This window comes from Chionomys nivalis, chromosome 13, assembly GCF_950005125.1.
Source record: "Chionomys nivalis chromosome 13, mChiNiv1.1, whole genome shotgun sequence".
Taxonomy (NCBI): domain Eukaryota; kingdom Metazoa; phylum Chordata; class Mammalia; order Rodentia; family Cricetidae; genus Chionomys; species Chionomys nivalis.
In genome coordinates, this window is record NC_080098.1 from 67,912,461 (window position 1) to 67,931,185 (window position 18,725).

General features: G+C 46.2%; 1 protein-coding gene across 1 annotated transcript in view; it reads left to right on the forward strand.

The window, feature by feature from the left end:
• Positions 1–2,052: 2,052 nt before the first annotated feature.
• Sfxn1 (sideroflexin 1) overlaps positions 2,053–18,725 on the forward strand; it is a 39,921-nt gene continuing 23,248 nt past the window's right edge. The window contains exons 1-2 of the mRNA XM_057787850.1: positions 2,053–2,142; positions 15,705–15,879. Of these exons, the coding sequence (XP_057643833.1) occupies positions 15,716–15,879 (164 nt within the window). The 5' untranslated portion in view covers positions 2,053–2,142; positions 15,705–15,715. The remainder of the gene's footprint in view (positions 2,143–15,704; positions 15,880–18,725) is intronic.

The following is an 18,725-nucleotide window of genomic DNA, read 5'->3' on the forward strand; positions in this document are numbered from 1 at the left end:
TTGCTGTGATGAAACACCTTGACTAATGGAACTTGGGGAGGAAAGCGTCTATTTGGCTTACATTTCCACATTACTATTCATCGTCAAAGGGAGTTACTACAGGAACTCAAACAAGGCAGGATCCTGGAGGCAGGAGATGATGCAGAGGCCATGGAGGAGTGCTGCTTATTGGTTTACTCTTCATGGCTTGCTCAACCTGCTTTCTTATAGAACCCAGGACCATTGGCCCAGGGATGATAATACCCACAATGGGTAGCCCCGCCAATAACAATCACTAATTAAGAAAATATCCCACAGGCTTACTTACAGCCTGATCTTATAGGGTATTTTCTCAATTGAGGCTCCCTCGTCTTTGATGACTGTAGCTTGTGTCAACTTGACATAAAACTAGTCAGGGATTGGGCCTTTGTTTTCCTTCACAATCCTTTTTTAATCCACTTTATAATCAGATTAAGGATAGACAGGCGTTCTGAGAACAATGAATACCATTCTAAATACCCATGGAATATTGCCCAGAGTTTTACTTTCCATGTTTGGTTTATGAATTCACCTGCAATTGAGTTAGTTTTATGTTGGCTAAGGCAGAAAGTCCCCTGATCACCGTATATTGAGCAAATACCTAACCTTTGCCTTGTGATACAGCAATTCAGGAGCCACATCTTTTTTTTTTTTTTTTTTTTGGTTTTTCGAGACAGGGTTTCTCTGTGGTTTTGGAGCCTGTCCTGGAACTAGCTCTTGTAGACCAGGCTGATCTCGAACTCACAGAGATCCGCTTACCTCTGCCTCCCAAGTGCTGGGATTAAAGGCGTGCGCCACCACCGCCAGGAGCCACATCTTTTGGTGGGGAATTGGTGGGCACACAAACCAGAACTAAGAAGGAAGGGTCATGTTCAATGAATACAGTACAATGGACCAATGCAGCCACAGAAAAACTGCCTTCTTGATTTAGACCAGGTTTTAATGTGGGAACTGTCTTGGTTTCTTTTTCTGTTGTCATGATTAACATTCTGACACAAGCAACCCAGGGGAGCAAGGTTCATTTTAGAAGACAGCTCAAAAGCACAGTCCATCACACTGGGGAAAGTCAAGGCAAGGAGAGCTTGAAGCAGAGGGTCACATGGCATTCAGCGGGCTCCGAGGCAGCAGCGCTTTCACACCCTTTGGCAGCTAATTTGATCGATGGGCTTGGTCACATCACTCCTCTGCCCTCCACACTCAGAAGGAACACTGCTTTTCTTTACAGTGTTATTAGGGACTTCTCTGACCAGCCTTGTAGGCAGAGGCTCCTGCCAGGAGTGTGATCCCTTTCCCATCTCTCTACGGGGTCTGGCATGTCTGTTTGGACTGGAGCACCTCATTGATCCTGGTACAAACACACTTCCTCCCTTCTTTACCATTGATCTGTGCCAAATTTTGTAACTGGAGGACAATCTACTCCTTCAGCTGTTTCTCTCATATACATTTTAAAGTCGCCTTGTTTGGTTAGGAACACACACAAACACACACACACACGGAGGGGAGAGGGAGAGAGGTGGGGTGTCCAGGATTCAATATATCCCTCCTCTTAGTCCAAGGAGGTCTGCCACCAACATTTCCACCTGACTAAGCTCAGTAGCCTCCATAACTCCAGAAAAGGCCTTTGGTCTGCACGTTCCCAGTCTCAGTCCAGCAGTCAGTGGACTGCTCTTTCGAAGGTGGAGGCACTTTTATCATCTAAGTTTCCTTATAGCGACAGTTGTGTCAAACGAAGAAACACTGACCCAAAACGAATGAAGGAGCGGGTTATTGGACTTGCTCTAGTAGATAAACTAATAACGAAGGGTGGTCTCCTAAGGGAAATCAAACTGAACTACAGTGGGATTGACCTGGGCCACACCGCGCAGCGAGGATGAACTTGGGCGTTCCTAGCGGGGCCAGAAGCAAATGCGCGAGCACGAGGGGCGTGCACAGACCACGGAGCTCAGCAGCCCAGGCAGCAAGTGACACCGAGGCAGAGGCAGGAGCCTCTGGGCGGGGCCGCGCGTCGTGAGCGCGCGCGCCGGGACCGCGCTCCTGGGGGCGGCGCGCGGGACCGTGGCGCTTCCGGCAGCGGGAGGCGGCGCCGAGTGGGACAGAGCGGTGCGGGTAGCTGCCGGGGAGGCGGTGAGTGACGGGGGGGAGGCGGTGAGTGACGGGGGGGAGGGAGGGCTGCGGGGCGCGTGGGCTGGCTCGGTCTTGGGTTCCGCGGGGGACCCAGCGGGGTCCGCTACGCGCGCTGGGGGTACCTGGGGCGGGTGCCCTACACCCGGGGACCTCGTGGGTCCTCGGCTCCCGCGTGTGGCTAGGGAGGCCCCGCGTGGAGCTGGTCTCGCCTCTCCCCCATGGGAGGGCGCATTACGCATCCTGCCACGCGTCCCTAACCACCGCGTGACGAAACTTGCTGGGTGCAGGCGGCCAAGATGGCTGCCGGGGACGGTCTCCACGAGGATGGCAATTGCCAGGTGACCAGATGGCTCCTAGACGCTGGGACCCCGGGCTCGGTCTGGAGACTACCTGGTGGCCGCCCTCCAGCTCATAATCTCTGCAGGGGACCAAAGTGCCCCAGGTAGATCTGTGGGACCTGCACCCTCAGCTCCCACATCATGATACAGAGCATCGCAGGTTCAGCCGCCCCAGAATGATAATAACCACACTAAGGTCTGTGCCTACTGGGTTAGATCTCTGACTTTTGTGTTCATCCAATGCTGCCAAATCCTGGATATTCTGTCCATAATCCGGATTTGAAAATTGAGGTTCAGAAGTTGAGTGACTCGCCTAAAATGTCACAGCTGGTCAAGGGAAGAGCAAGGCAATCCGAGTATATGTAGTTTTTGCTAGTATGCTCTCAGTGAAGATTTGTTGAGAGACCTCCTGGAAAAGCCTGGAGTTTGGGCATTTACCTGGGACCCTTTCTTTACAGTTTTCTCACATTCCTGGTCCCGCGTTTGCATTCAAAAAAGATGCAGCAAACGAGATTAGCAGGCTAGCTGTTCTCAACTTGTGGCTGCATATCAGATAGTTACATTATGATTCATAACAGTAGTAAAACTACAGTTATGAAGTAGCAACGAAATAATTTTATGGTTGGGGGTCACCACAACATGAGGGGGTCACGGCATTAGGAAGGTTGAGAACCACTGCCTAGATTTTTCTCTGTGTCCATTTTCCAGGCAGAGGAGGGGGCAGGCACACAGGTAAACAAGGGGACTTTGTGGCTCTTACAATGTTAGACTCAGGCTTGCTAGGGAGAGCTGTTTGGGGAACAAATGGAACTTCGGCAGGAAGTCCCGGGACCTCAAGGCCTCTTCCTCTCCCTCAGGACTGTAGTTGCCCTGTTCTTAGAAATGACAGTGTTTGGGAAGAGTTTGTCAGTTCTTGCACAGATCTGATAAGGGATTGCTTCATCAGTGGAGTCAAAAGTTAGGTGTGGGGTACAGCCAAAGGTCTGTAAAATGTAGAGAGTGCATTTAGTTTTCTGTAAAAGTTTGGTGAAAACCCCCAAAATATGCAACCAAAGCTACTGGCTGAGAGGAACATCCTCTTGCCCCTCTAACTTCCTGCAAAGAAAGCGGTGAAGACAGTCAGGCCATAATGACGTGTGTGTGTGTGTGTGTGTGTGTGTGTGTGTGTGTGTGTGGCCAGAAGAGGGCATTAGATCCCCTGGAATTGCCCACCTTTGCAAGCTGCCAGATGTGGGAGACAGGAGATAGGAACCAAACCCAGGTCCTCTAAAAAAGTATCAAGTGTTCTTGACAGCTTGTCTCTCTCCCCCACCTTGTAACTATTGGTTTCTGATGGCTGAGAATGAAACAAAGTATCTATCGCTGCAGAAATGTCAGCTTTAGCTGTGTAGAATTGTGGATAGGCCAATAGATGGTTTGGAGTTCAAGGTAAGAAGTCTTGTTTTTTTTCCCTGTTGTTTGTTTGTTTTTGTAGCTATTCATTAGAAAGTTAAAATTCTTCCTTAGGAATCTATCAGTATGGAAGTTTATATATCACTTATTGAGTGTGTATGTATGTATGCCCAGGTACTTCATCTGTACAAAGTCCAAACTTATCAAACTTAATGTTTAGTTGATACTATTAATCTGTAAAATCATTTCATAGACTTTGGTATATATAATCTGTGAGTTGACCCCTCCCACCCCACCTAAGGACCAAATCAAGGGCCTTGTGCTTGCTAAACAAGCACTCTACTGCTAAGTTAAACTCACTCCCAACACCAAGATGATTCTTCTTGAGTAATAAATATTCTGTTAACAGTTGGGTAGTGTTTTAGCATTTTTGGTGGGTAGTGCCATTATCTCAAGTAGAAATCAATAGATTTTTTTTTAATTGGGTATATTTTCACCCTATTCTAGGTGACTGCTTAAACAGTCCAGGCTCAGAGTTGCTGGAACATGAACAAGGTTGTCTTGTCACCTGAGTGCCAGCAGACAGATGTGCATGGGGGGTTGGGGGCAGAGCATCAGGGCCCACATCTGCACCCAGCACTGTCCTTGAAAGTGAGGATATAGATTTTCAGCACAAACCCATTACAATTGGACATGCTCTTATTAAAAAATTATTAATGTTATTATTATTAATTTTATGTGTGTGCAGCTGCATGAGATTATGTGCAAGTTGCAGGCAATTATGAGCCACTTGATATGGTGGGTGCCAAGAACTGAACCCAGGTCTTCTGGAAGAGCAATGAATGCTCTTAACCACTGAGGCATCTCACCATGCTCTTCAAACTATTATAATTCTTTACACAGAACCTAACTTTCTTATCTATGGTTTAATCTCCTGAATGACTATGACCATAAGAAAGGACCACTGCGGGGGCGGGGGGGGGGAATGCACACAGGTAACTGGCTAAAAGCTAAATAGAAATTAGTAAATAGTTTAGTGTTATTGTCCATTGCAGACAGATCACTTTGTAAATCCAAAACTGTGATAAGGACAGAATTGCCCAGGCTGTCACCTTGGGAAGATACCTCAGGAGGCCATGAGGATTTAGCAGTGTACTACTGCATGGATAGCCCCATATCTGAACCTGAGGAACCCCCAGACAGTGGGTCACACCTGCCCAGCCCCAAAGGAGCCAACTGAACAGTGAGCTCCGCCTTTATCTCCGGTGCTGGGAATGAAGCCAGGGCAAGTGCTCAGCCACTGAGCTACGTCCCCAGCCCTAGACCTTTTCTTAATGTCCCCCAAAGAACAGCAGTTTTAACCAACAACCTGCTTTCCAGTTCAGTAATATGATCGCCATTGTTAATCTTTAGCCAGGCTTTAAGGTTTGTCTCCGATTCTCTGAGAAAGTTCATTCCCTGTTTATTTTCTATGAAATTTCAGAGAACTTTTTTTTTAAACTAATAATCAAACATGTTTTGACATGTATCTCAAAGTTTGGAATTTGATTTCTTTTTACGAAAGTTTCTTTTGCTTAGACATTTGTGAAGATCTTTGGGAAGCTGGAGCCACCTTGCTCTATTCTCCGCCAGCAGCCACCAGTGAGGACAGCAACTTCCGCCCTCCAGCGTGGCTCGCTCAGTGGCCCCTACCTTTGGTGATTTCCGACTATGAGGTCAATATAGCCCTCTACTTGGTGATCCTACCAACCCTGTGAACTAGACTGTTTGTCCAGTTTCTTCATTATAAAAGTGAGATTTAGGGTGAAAACTAACTCCCACTTTGTGGGGTTAGAGAATCCAAGTCATGTTCACTTGGTAAGGCTCCCGTTCTGTAAACTATTGGGGTTGATTCAGTTCTCAGATAGGTCACTACATAAACTGTCCTCCCTTGGCAGGAACCAGCCTGGAAAAACATGACAGTAACAACAGGCACAAGCTAGGACATCACTGAAATATTTAGACTGCTCTAGCTCAGGCCTAAAGGTCTTAACTGTGGGTCATCTGACAAACTAGGTTTACATCAGCTCTGCCCGGTCACATTCTAGGGTGATGCGGTCCCTGGTCACAGGCGGTTCTCAAGGGGGTAGAAATTCTGGCAGCAGGTGACTTAGATTCACATTGAAGCACTGCTGAATTTGTGAACTGCTTTCCTGTGCCGCAGGAGGTAACGCCTGTGCTACGGGATATTACGTGAGCTGGGAACTAAGCCTGGAGACTTAAAAACATACAAACAAACACAGGAACTGAATCCAGCAGCCAGGGGCTTGCCCATGCCCCTACCTCTGCATACATAATACCCAAGACCACGCCCAAAGTGGGCTAGCATCTCAAAGGCCATTGGCTGAAGGAGTTCTCACAGCACCTCCCCCTTTTGTCTAAGTAAGAGAATTCTAAGCCTCATACAAAACTATATGCAATAAGAACAAATATCAAGTATAAAAATTAGAATTACAACCAGCATAAACAATATCAGGTAAGAAATGTTTACACAGATTTTGAAAATGTTGACTAACATGTAGTTGGCAAGCCACTGGCAGAGCTGAGATTTGAGCTCAGATTTGTTAGCCCACAAGCAGAAGTTCTCATGCACACCCCACCCTCCTTCTCCATCTAGGGCCCAAGTTACACAACAGCAGGCAAAGATAGGGTGGCATGTGTGCCACAGAGCAGAGTTTCAAGTCAATTCAAGTAACCGCCCCACTGGTTGACAGCACCCCATCTTAACAAACTTAACCTGGAGTCATGGAGGATGTGTGTGAAGGAAGTACCCCAGGATGCCCAGCTGTAGGCTGTCAGTATGGTGTCAGGCAGATGCTTCTTCCCTAGAAGGGAGGCAGTGGTATTCTCAGAGAATTGCTCGTGAAGATTAGGACATGTTCTGTTGTAAACACGAAGAGTCTGGGTCCCCTGTTACCCAGTGAAGCTAAGAACAGGAGAGACGGTGGCTGAGACAAATGAACTTTAGTGGCCTCAAGCTGGTGAGCTGGAAGGTTTACATATAGATTCCTTCCTGCCAGGGCTGCAGATACAAAAATTACTTGGCATTCCTAAGGGATCTAATTTTAGAGCCAGGTGAGTGCCCAAATGGCCACTAATTCTTGCAATAACCAGTTCTCATGAGATGGTTTCTATAATTGTCCACGAGTCCTCAGGGAGCCAGGATTCTTGGAGGCCACGGGGGCCATAATATCTAAAGAAACATTATGGTCATGTTGGATGAGGAGTATTGTTCTTTGATATTTTCTTGTTGTCAATAAGAATAATTTACAGGCTAATTATAATTCTTTGGCTAGAGTAGCCAGACAGAAATGGTGAAAAACAGGTCTCTAAGCGCCAGGAGCAAGTTAGCTCAGTCATTGTTTCCGTTTCCCTTGGCTGATGCTGGGCTAGAGCTGACCCAGCTGTGGGCCTCACCATAGGACATGCGCTGACTTAGAGTTTTCTTTGTGCTCCTCATTCTGGCTTGTGGGTGACGTGTCTGTTGTGAATTTTAAAGCAGGTTGAGCCCATCGGCAGGGTGGGTGTTTCTGAGGAGTGTGTGTGGATTCAGACATCAGTCAGCACAATCCCAGTCTCAGACACGGTTTGCTGGGTTAGTAGTCTCACGACAACTTTTCGGCAAGCTTGGATGAGGCTCGTATAGTGAGGGTGCCAAGTGAAGGGTCTCTGCAAGCACATTGGAAGAGATGAATGTAGGATGGTTTCCATTATAATGTGTGTGCTTTTCAACTTGATGTTTTGCATGTTAAGAACTTTGGAAACAAGCCTAGGCCAGTGAAAAGCCTCGGTGGGCACTGGCTGCATTTGTTGATTGTGTTTGTTAATGAATGTCTACAAAGACTGGAGAACTGTGTTTTGATGAGGCTCCATGAACCTTTGCTAAGAGATTAAATGTTAGAACTGAGAGTTCCTGTCCCCTTCGAAAGCTGTTTCAAGGTCTGGCACAGTGACTAACAGGTACCTAGTGTTTAGCCTGAGTTAGTCCCAGGATCTCCACCTTCAGGAGAACCAACTCCTGTACCACGAATAATAAAAACCCAGAAACAGATATTGAGGTTCAACCTGAAGATCAGAAAAGCAAAACAGCCAGTCTCTGGCTCTTACCTCTACCTCAGACCAAAAATGGGCAATCCTGCCTCTGCAAATCCTCAGGTTGAGACTGAGGGTGAGACCTGTCTCCTCCCATTTTATATTCCTCTTTAGTGCTGGGATTAAAGTCATGCACCAGGAGGTATAAGCCAAATAAATCCTTCCCCACCCAAAAGAGTCATTCATTCCCACTGCCTGGCCTCTGTGGCTAACTAGTGTGGCTGCTGGGATTAAAGGTGTGTGCCACCACTGCCTGGCCTGTCTTGCTTACTAATGTGGCTGCTTTGCACTGATCTTCAGGCAAGCTTTATCTATTAAAACTCAAATAATAGATCACTGTAAACTCCTACAAGTTGTCCTCTGACCTGTGCACTGTGACTCCCATGTGCATGTGTGTGCATGCACATTTACGTACACACACACACACACACACTTGTGCAAAATGGATAAGCATAACAAAATAGAAAAAACAATTAAGTTAGTTGCCTCTGTGGCTAAGAGCATTTATTGTGGGTGTCCTTGCACACAGTAGAGCCGGCAGAGTATCTGTCTGAGTGGAGCAAGAAGGAAGTACTCTGGTTCAGCCTGGCTCAGTAGCCGGTGTCTGTTCAAACTTTGAGAGTCTGACCCCTGGTAGTTTATTTTAGGCATATTAAAGCAGAGCACAGCTTTGGGGAAAGTTTCCTAGTAATAATTAACTCAGTCCCATGTGCACAATAAAGCTTAAGACATGACTACATCAGAACTCTTTGTAAAGTTTATGTGACAGCCTCCGTACAAATGAGTGTTATAGATTGACTACCGAAGGGTCTGGAAGGAGCTGGTGTGGTCCTGGTCATACAGGTAGTGCAAAGGTCGCCAGGTTATAAGCCAGCCCCACTTGCAGCCTTCTGGGCATAATACAGGTAGTGTGCCTCTTCCTTTGAAGAGACAACTCTGCATGTTTAACATTCCTGGGTCCCCTCTTCCTCTCCGTGAGCACAAGAGCCTCTGTGCCTCCTACAACTTACTGCTCTCGCAGAAGATCCGGGTTCAGTTCCCAGCACCCACATGGCAGTTCACAGCCATCTGTAATTCCAGTTCTAAAAGCAGCATAATGCTATAAGTATTAATGTTCCTAGTAGCTGACATCCTAAATTGTCCATGAGACTGTCCAGTAAAAGGTAGTGGTTATTCACAGGCAAATGGCTTGAATTCACTTCGCTTCTTAGTAAACTACAGAAAATAGCTTTAAATCTCACCTTTTGTCTCTTAATAAAACAAGTGTTTTTAAAAGCCAAGGTGCTCGATCTAAGGATTAAAATCACTTTAGAAAAGGTCCTGTAGTAAGTAAGAATTAGTGTCTCAATTAACCAATGGAGTCGTGTGTCAGCAGAATAAACTCAAGTCAGAATTCGCCCCCCACTGACCAAAACTCCAGAAGTGACAGCTTGGCTTTGGAAATGCACAGTGAGCCAGTCCTCTTGCCCCAGTCATTCTGCTGCTGCAGGCCAGCTAGCTTGGTTGCATCACTGCTTCCCTGTTGCAGGATTTCTTCAGACTGTGAAACATGAGAAGTCTGCAGCGTGTTATGTTGAACCCTTTGTGTTCACCGTCTTCAGCCCTCGGGTCAGCCGATGTCCGTGGATGCCTCCTCTGCCTGCTGCCTTGAGTCACAGGCACAGAGTGTGGTCATTTCCCTAAGGTTCTTGTATCCTTGCTGGCTGACTAGAGAGATTCACTTTAGCAGTCTGAACTGTCACAGCCTCAGGTAGATGTGGCAAAGAGAATGTACACCCAGCCTGTTGTCTCCTGTCTCTCTGGGCACCTTTCAGTTTTCTCCAGTGTATCAAAGCTGAGATGTTCTTGAACATTCTCTGGGGTTACATACAGTCTATTCTTTTGAGAGACGGCATTTTTCATTATCTCTGCCTCTGTCTGCAGTTTGGAAAGTGTGCATCTCCTCCAACATCTTGAACTGTCTGTAGCCCCATGATCATCCATTCTATCCCCAGTATCAGCATGAAGCCAAGCAACAACTCTGCCACTGCAGGCAGGCACCGGCCTCTCCCAGTTGACTCATCTGCTGGAGAACCAGTACCACTGATCATCAGGAACCGCTTATTTCCTGGCTCAAGAATACTTCTCTAATGAGTGGTTTGAATTTCTTCCGGTTTCAACCTTCAGGACACATCTATGACCACAGCCATTGGACAGCTTCTCTCTACATGTTAACCAAACGTTCAGGAATCCAAGCCCATCCCTTACCTCACACACCCCACCCATATCCTGCTCCCCACAACAACCTCACTTCTTCAAAGATATGTGTGTGTGTGTGTGGCATTCCCAGTCAGGCTGACCAGTCGGGATCAGGAATGCAAGGTGGATGCCCCTGCAGCCTATCTCTGCATGTCATTCAGGTCACTAACCCAGGTACCCTGTGCCACCATCCAGCTGGTGGTTTGTGCTGCTGTGATCTGACCAGATGGGCAAGAGGAAGGCGAAACGCCCACAATCCCTTGCAGCAGCCCCCTTTCTTGGCCCACTCGACCCAGAGTGAAGCTGGCCCAGGCGTCATCTCAGCTTTGCTTCTTCCTCCCCTCCTCCAGATGACACATTGCTCCCGGGTACCAAGTACAAGAGCAGCTCCTGTTCCTGCCCATGACTGACCCAGGTGAACTTCGGAGTCAGGGTGGGTGCAGGGGTGGGGGAAGAGGCAGGAAGGCTGATTATAAAAACCAATTTCTGGAGAAAATGCAAGTGGAGAAAGTGAAAGCTGTGCCTAGAGGCGGAGATTAATACCTGAAAGGGGGTTGCATAATTGACCGTAGTAAATAATTAAATATTATCTGGCTTGGTATCAGCCTTGTCTGTCAGGGTGCTGGTGTGGCCTTGCTGGATAGTCTTTCTAGGAGTGGGGAGCTCTGGCTCCCATATCCAGTTTATGCCCGTAGAGAACTACTTGAACTCACAGAAAGGGAATGGAGCCCTGTTTGTTCCCTTTGCCCCGCTAGCAAACCACACATTTCGTACAGCTTTATTTATTTATTCTCTTAGTGTGCTGGAGGTCAGAAGCCTGCCTGGGGCAGCCTTCCACCGGGAGGCACTGGTAAAGTTAGGCTTTTCTGGCCTCACTTCAACTACAGCTTGTAATTGTGTTCATTTATCTGGCTCCTGTTGTGACTTGTGGATCTCCTTGGATAATTGGTCTCTGGGGCTGAAACCCCTCAACAAAGTCTTAAACCATGAATGGAGCATTTTCTCCGCTCCTGGAGACCAAGCTGTCCCCATCTTAAGAGTCCATTCTTCTGCCTATAAGGACAAGGCCATCCATGGGGTTGTGGTTTCTGAGGTTTGACAGATTAACCTAGAGTGTGAAAGTCACTGTTCAGGCAAAGCTGTCCTGATTCCTCCCTTCCTCTGTGGCTTGGGAGTAGCCTCTTAGAATGTTTTCTTACTCCGTGGAAAGGGCACAGCTGTTGTGGGAAAAGAGCTGGCTTACTCCAGCACTGGCATCCACAGTTATCCCTGTCTCTAATAGAAACAAAAAAATGCTCACTTCTAGCTCATCTTTGTCTCTTAGAGGGGGCACTAGTAGAGGCCTCTGCAGCATTCCTGACTCCATTGGGCTGTACCCTATGAAGTCATGATGTCAGAGGAAGCCCAATGCAGTGGACAAGTTCTTATTTAAAGGGAAAAGGGGACCTCAGAGACACCATGCTCTATAGACATTTACTGGTTTTATCCTTAGAAACTGGTGAGGAAAAGTAACGCTGCTAACCAGCATCCTGGGGTCCCCTCTCACCTTCAGCCATTTCAGGGGACAGGCTATTTCCTTTCCTTGAGTCTCAGTTTCCTGGTGTGTGTGGTGAACTTGTAGAATGATTCCTTTGTGAGATCCTGTATAGTTCTTTTGCAACAGTACCAGAAAGTATCCCTTTTGTTATAGTGACATCATGTTGGTGACAATTTAGCCAAAATGTTGCCTGTACTTAACACATTGCCCATGGTTTGTTGTTCTGTGAAAGCTACATTTAAATCTTTGCCTTGTTGTTAAGCATAAAGGAGAAAAAAAATGCTCCAGAGAAAAATCAGGCATGCTGGTTGCCCTGGGGACCATGACAGTCTGCTCTCACCTGAAGGATTTCACAGGGAGGAAGGGAGGAAACATCAGTAGATAGTCCCATGTAGAGCATGGTCCATGCCTGCCCATCAAGCTGGAGGTTTGTTCCCGGAACACCTGCAGGGTCACATGTCCAGCCAGCCTCCTCCAGACCTAGAGTGTGAGCCTCTCTAGAAGGCCTGTTTGTGTGTTTTAAAGCTCTGCACATAATGTATCCTGTGGTTTAGAGCCTGTCTTCGCCGCTGTCTTTGTCGGAATGAACTGATCAGGGAGGCTTTGATGTGATTCGCTGCCATCTTTGCTTGTGAGAGTCTCTGGACTTTGTGGCCGTCCCTTCCATCTTCAATTGTCATCTCTTACAGTTATCATCGACATTATTATTATATTACTATTATCATTATCATTTTCTAAGCAGTAGGGATCCCTTAAGAACCATCATCCCCAAACACAGACACTGAAGGCAGGTCAGACAGGCTTGAGATGCAGGCAGGCTTCGGGACCCAGGACCCACATTCCTGACTCTGCTTCATTACATAGGTGGCTGAGATGCCTTGGCTCATCTCTGCAGGTGAGTCTGGAAGCTTTCCTACATAAAACTGGAGTCTTTATTTTACTATTTGTGGGTTATAAATAACCATGTTTCCGTGCAGTGACAGAGTCTCTGATGTCCACGAGGCCCTGTTTATCTATTAGTGATCCATGATCAACTATGACCGAAAAATATGGAATGGAATACTTCAAAAGCAAAATAATTTGAGAGAGATTATTGTCATGTGCATTGTTTATTGTTAGGTAGTGTTAACTTTTTGCTGTGCCTAATTTAATAATTAACCTTATTCAAAGCACATATGTACAGAAAAAAACATTATATATAGGGTTCCATACTATCTGTGATTTCAGATATCATTATGGAGACTTGAACCCCCTCTGATAAGGGGGGTAGCTATGTACTATATGTCTCTGTCCCTAGATTTAACATGCATAATAGTATATTTGTTCTGATTTATACTTTGGGCCTATTATATTATATATTATGTTATAACCTTGTCAGGCAAAGTCCAGCAGAGACAGAGCTCTTGTCTAATGGTGGTGTACTTTCTGGCTTGCTGTGATAAGAAAGATCATGACCAGAGGAGTTATGTGGGGCCTACAAGCCTATCAAGAAAATGACGGCTACCATAGCATTATGGAGAACATGGAGTTTAATGCTTCAGCATTATGGTGAACACAAACCATGACTGGGCAAAGAAGTTTGCACTGTGAAGTGGACTCGCATCCCTGTTTCCTTGGAAACCACAATGTTGAAAGGGACTTAGGATGCTCAGTCCAGAAGGTCCTCAAAGTGAAGCCCTGTGCCTGGCCTGAGAATTCAGCAACCCCTGTGCCAGAGGGGAGGGGGAATTTCATCCTTACCTCTCAGACAGCAGAGTTTCTGAGCATCTGTGACTATGCAAAACAAGGTTGCCAACTAGGATGTAGGATCATCCAGACAGAGCTGTTGACACTTTGTAGCTGGAGGAGAGGGTTGGCTCTGTACCTACTGTGTCTGGGTCTGCTGCTCAAGCCCAAACCTATTTTATCAATAGCTTCAGGCTTGGGTGCCTGACTGACATGTTCAGTTTTGATCCGCTGGTCAGTGATGTGTCATTTGTGTGTTTTGACAAAGGACAAATTACAGGGCTGGCTAACATTTGCATCTGATGTCTTATGTGGTCCTCGGAATTCATGTAATGCTAAAAAAAAGCTGTGGGTAGAGCTGGTGTTAGAAAAGGGAAGGAGAAGAAGCAGGTGGAAGAAAACTAATTCTATGAAGCCAAATGTGGATCGTGTGAAGTGACCAGCACCTTTGACTCACTAACGCCAGAGATTATCTGAGAAAATCGCCAGAGATGAGGGATGAGGGCCCCAGACAAGGGTGTGGTGTTATGTGTAATGTTGAAAACTAAAACAGAACAGCCCTAAAGGTGGTGTTCCATGGTGGCTCCAGAGTGGAGCTCTGATGTTGCTGGAGGGCTTACATGAAGCAAATGCAAATGGCCATCCCGGAACTGGGTGGGAGGATGGTAAGAGCCGGTGGGCAGGGTGGGAGTGGGCCTGCTGGGTGTGCTCATCAGCTGCTGAAGGAGGAATCTGTTTTCTTCAGGGGGAACCATATGATAGGTTGCCCGTACCCCAGTGGTTAGCACTACACCCATGAACATACGGGGAACACTAATTGGACTCAGTATGTTTATATATACACATAGCTGTAGGATAGGTCGTAAATTTGAGAGGGGGATGTAGAAGGGGACACAGGAGAGACTGAGGAGGAATGATATATTCATGTATGAAATTCTACAATTTAAAAGATAGCCTGTCAAATTGCTTTTTATACTTGAAAAGCTTGTCGTCAAAGGAATTTTGAAGACAGTAAAAATTGTTACAGGGAGGCTGGACTGAGGAGATTTTATTTCTTTGTTATTTGCATAATAAGCTTGTGGTTTTCAGCATACCATAAACAAGCAGTAAAACATTCCAGCGCAGTTCTGAAAAGAGCAATATGACTCAGAAATAAGTGAACAAACACTGGAAAAATGCTCTTGAGCCAGAAGGGAAGACGGCAGCCGTGTTTGCGCTGTGGGGCCGTCAGGGTGTGTTGCTTGTCTCCGTGTTTCTGGTAATTAATGGAGATGATTTTTAATTTTTGATTAGTGGTTTATGCACTGGACAGGCTGGAAGAACCTGCCTTCTTTTTCAGTTTATACTCACTAGCATTGGTTATCATTATTGTTAGTTTTATGCTCTTGTGCATCGTCAGTTACTCTGAGTAGGGATGACATTTGTTAAACCAGGACGTGGTAACACTGACGTCCACTGCTTCCCTCAAAGGCACATGCAGATGGAGGCCAGGGAAGATGTCAGGTAGCTTCCTCTGTCACTCTCCATGATGTGATGAGCCCGGAGTTAATACATTTGGCTAGACTGACTGGCAGTGAGTTCTCGGGACCTGAACTTGGGTGTGGCAGGCAGTTTACTGACTGAGCCATCCCTCCAGCCCTGACTACTTTAAAGCTTTGTGTTTTTGTCTTATGTAGAATATCATTGGCTTTCCTATAGAAAAGGGATAATAAAATACTATGCACTTACAATGAGAGAGATGTGGCGAATTCCTGAAATTTGGTTGAGAGTCATTGAGATTTTTGAACAGCTTGCTTTGGTTTAAAAGGGGTTCCAACTTGCAGCTTGGGGGCTCCATGTACCCCACGATAGCTATGAATGTGACCAAACACAAAGTCAAAACTAACTTAAATATTATGAGGTATTTTTGTGTGGTTTTTAAAAATTGATTAGTTATTGTGTGAGAGAGAGTGGTTGTGTATGTGACATGCGGGGGGCTGGTAAGCTCATGCAGTAGCACTCCCAAGAGAGTCAGAGGACACGTCTGCGGAGTTGACTAACCTGCCTTTGATGTAGGTTCCAGCAGCAGAGCGCGGGAAACCATGCCGGCGAGTCAGAGTTTTACCCACTGAGCCATCTGTACACACAGGCTAAGCGTGACTGCCAAATGTTGTGCTTGTGATAACAGTGTTGCCTCACTTGCCTCGTCCTTCCCTTTTCAGGATCCGGGACAATGTCTGGGGAAGTGCCACCCAACATCAATATCAAGGAGCCTCGATGGGACCAAAGCACGTTCGTCGGCCGAGCCAATCACTTCTTCACGGTCACGGACCCTAGGAACATCCTTCTAACTAACGACCAGCTGGAGAACGCAAGGAAAGTGGTGCACGATTACAGGTAAGGCTAGCGCCGCATTTGCTGCCTTCCCTGTGACAGGATCACCGTGTTTATTGCATGTTGTACCTCTTCTCTAACTTAACTGTCCCGAGAACCTTTCTGTCTTCGGAGGGACACAGCACTGTTCAAGAAACTAGGGGTAGGGTCATTGCTGCCGAGACTCACCTCCAGTAAGGGAGACTCAGCTGCGAAGTATTCTGATGGTGTTCAGGGATGCAGAGGGGAGATGCACTCCATCAGCTGAGAGAGTCACACGCAGGATAAGAGGAGCCACCTATGCAGGGACGGTCCATCTTCCACATTCACCAGTTCTCTGCCAGAAACCACCAGAAAATGTCTTTTCTCAGCATTGGACTTGAACAGATTCTTTTCTTATTACTATTCCATGAGGAATGCAGTCTAACTGTACGGGGCATTTCTTGTTCATGATGTATCATGTGTATGTAGCAGGTAGTCTAGAGATGAATCAGCACATGAGAAAGAACCCAGACATGGTACTGCCTGCCTAAGTCCTAGCTGCTCAAGAGACTGAGGCAGGGTCTCACTCAGCCAGTGCTCAGCAAGCCTGAGCAACACTGTAAGACCCCCATCTCAGAAAATAAGTAAGGAACGTATGGGATTAGATACAAATAAGCTAATATCATGCATCCTATAGGAAACACCCTAATCTCAGAATTAGTATCCTTGAGGACAGCTAATTCAGAAGTAGATGTATTTTTCTATTTAAAAAACTGGATAAGAAATACTGTAGGGGTCCAGAGAGAGGCTCACATTTAAGAGCTACCTGCTATAGACGGATGTTTCTCTCCTGCCCACCTATTCCCAATACCCAGAGGCTGCTTCCCAAACAATTGTCTTGAAGGTTTAATATTACTAATAAATGCTCAGCCAATAGCTCAGGTTTGTTATTAGCTAACTCTTACACTTAAATTAACCCATATTTCTATTTATGCTTTGCCACGTGGCGGTACCTTTATTAGCATGTTCATCTTCTGCTCCCTCTGCATCCTTTGTCAGCCCTTCTTTCCAGCATGCTTAGTTTGGTCGCCCCGCCTATACTTCCCGCCTGACTACTGGCCAATCAGTGTTTTATCAAACCAATTCGAGTGACAAATCTTTATAGTGTACAAGAGGATTATTCCACAGCAGCCTGCTCTTGCAGAGGACCCAGGTTCAGTTCTCCGTACCCACATGGTAGCTCATAACTGCCTGTAACCCAGCCCCAGGGTACCTGAAGCCTCCTTCTGACCTCCACAGCCCTGGGCATGCACATAGTACACTTACACACATGCACTTATACACATATTTTTTTTTCAAAAAATAAATACTTTAGACTTTGTATACTCCAAAGAGTCTCAGTCACATAATAATTTTATTAACTTTTTTATAACCCTTTTAATGTAAAATCCCTGTGATCTGGGGTACAGACAGGCCATGGACAGTAATTTGCTGATTTCTGTAATCAAATATGAGGAATTCTACTGTCAGGTGCTCTGCACTTAAACATGCCAGGAATAACGCGCTGGCTAGGCGGTTAGGAAGGGATCAGTGCCCGTCTACAAAGAAAGACCATAAGCATGTTTTCAGGAATTCAGGACAATCTCTGTTCTTTGTGGATTTGGGATGAAAGACGGAGAGGGCAGGTTGACTTGGAAAGGTTGACATAATGAAGAGGCTTAAAATGCCATAGAAAACTTCAGATCTTCGCTGGAGACAGTGTTCGGGAACTAGCAACAGACAAAGCAGAGAATACACCAGATGGGCTCCTCACAGACCTCAGTGAGAGGGCAGCAAACTCTAAGAGGGCCAGAAGGCATTTTTAGGCAGAGATGGTCTCTGACGGACATTCTAAAACTGTCCAGCTGATCTGAGCACACAGGTCAGGCTCTGAACTGCCCTTGTCACTCCCTAGCAGATGAAAGCGGAACGGATGAAAAGGTCACACATCCATTACTTTAGCAGTTACCTTTGTGTCATTCTGACCAAAACACCTGACTTTAAGGAGGCTCCAATCTGCTCGCTCTTTCCATGGCTATTGCAGAGAAGGAGGAAGGTCAGCACTCTCTGTTCTTTCCTCCTGTTTCCATCTGAGTCCCAGCCCAAGGATGCTGGCACACACAGTCAGGATATACATGCATGCATGCACACACACAGGCACATATAGATGCTCACACACAGTTAATCTTCTCTGGAAATGCTTTCAAAGGCACACCAAGAGGTGTATTTTTCTGATCTCCTGGTGGATTCCAAATCCAGTCACAGCAGTGATTATATAAGGGGACTATGGACTAGAGGGTGAAGATATTTGCTCTAAGAAAACCCTGATCTGCAACAGAGAAAGACTTTCTGTACTGAAGGAACCTGTCTAAAAGCTAAAGAGACATGCTCTTTACAGAGGAAAGATCTACACATGGCAATTTTTAAAACCGTTTATATTGTCTATAAACAAAGTTTTTTATGTATATGGGCATTTTGTTTGCATGTGTGTCTGGGAACCGCTTGGGTGCCTGGTGCCTGATACCTGGAGAGACCAAAAGAGGGAACTGAATTCCTGAGACTGGGGTTACAGATGTTTATGAACCACCATGTGGGTGCTGGGAATCGAACTAGGGTCCTCTGGAAGAGCAGCCAGTGCTCTTAACCACTGAGCCATCTCTCAAGCCCTAAACAAATGTTTTTTTTTTTTTTCCATTAAAAGTAACATTTTTCTCTTGGTGTGTATTCATAGTACTGGCCTTCAGAAAGATTTTCATGTAAGTGTAAAAGTTTGAGCATTTTCCCACAAAGCCTTGTCGTCTGCTTGTTTCTCCTACCCCTCCTGTTACTCCCTTTTGTCCTCTAAATTG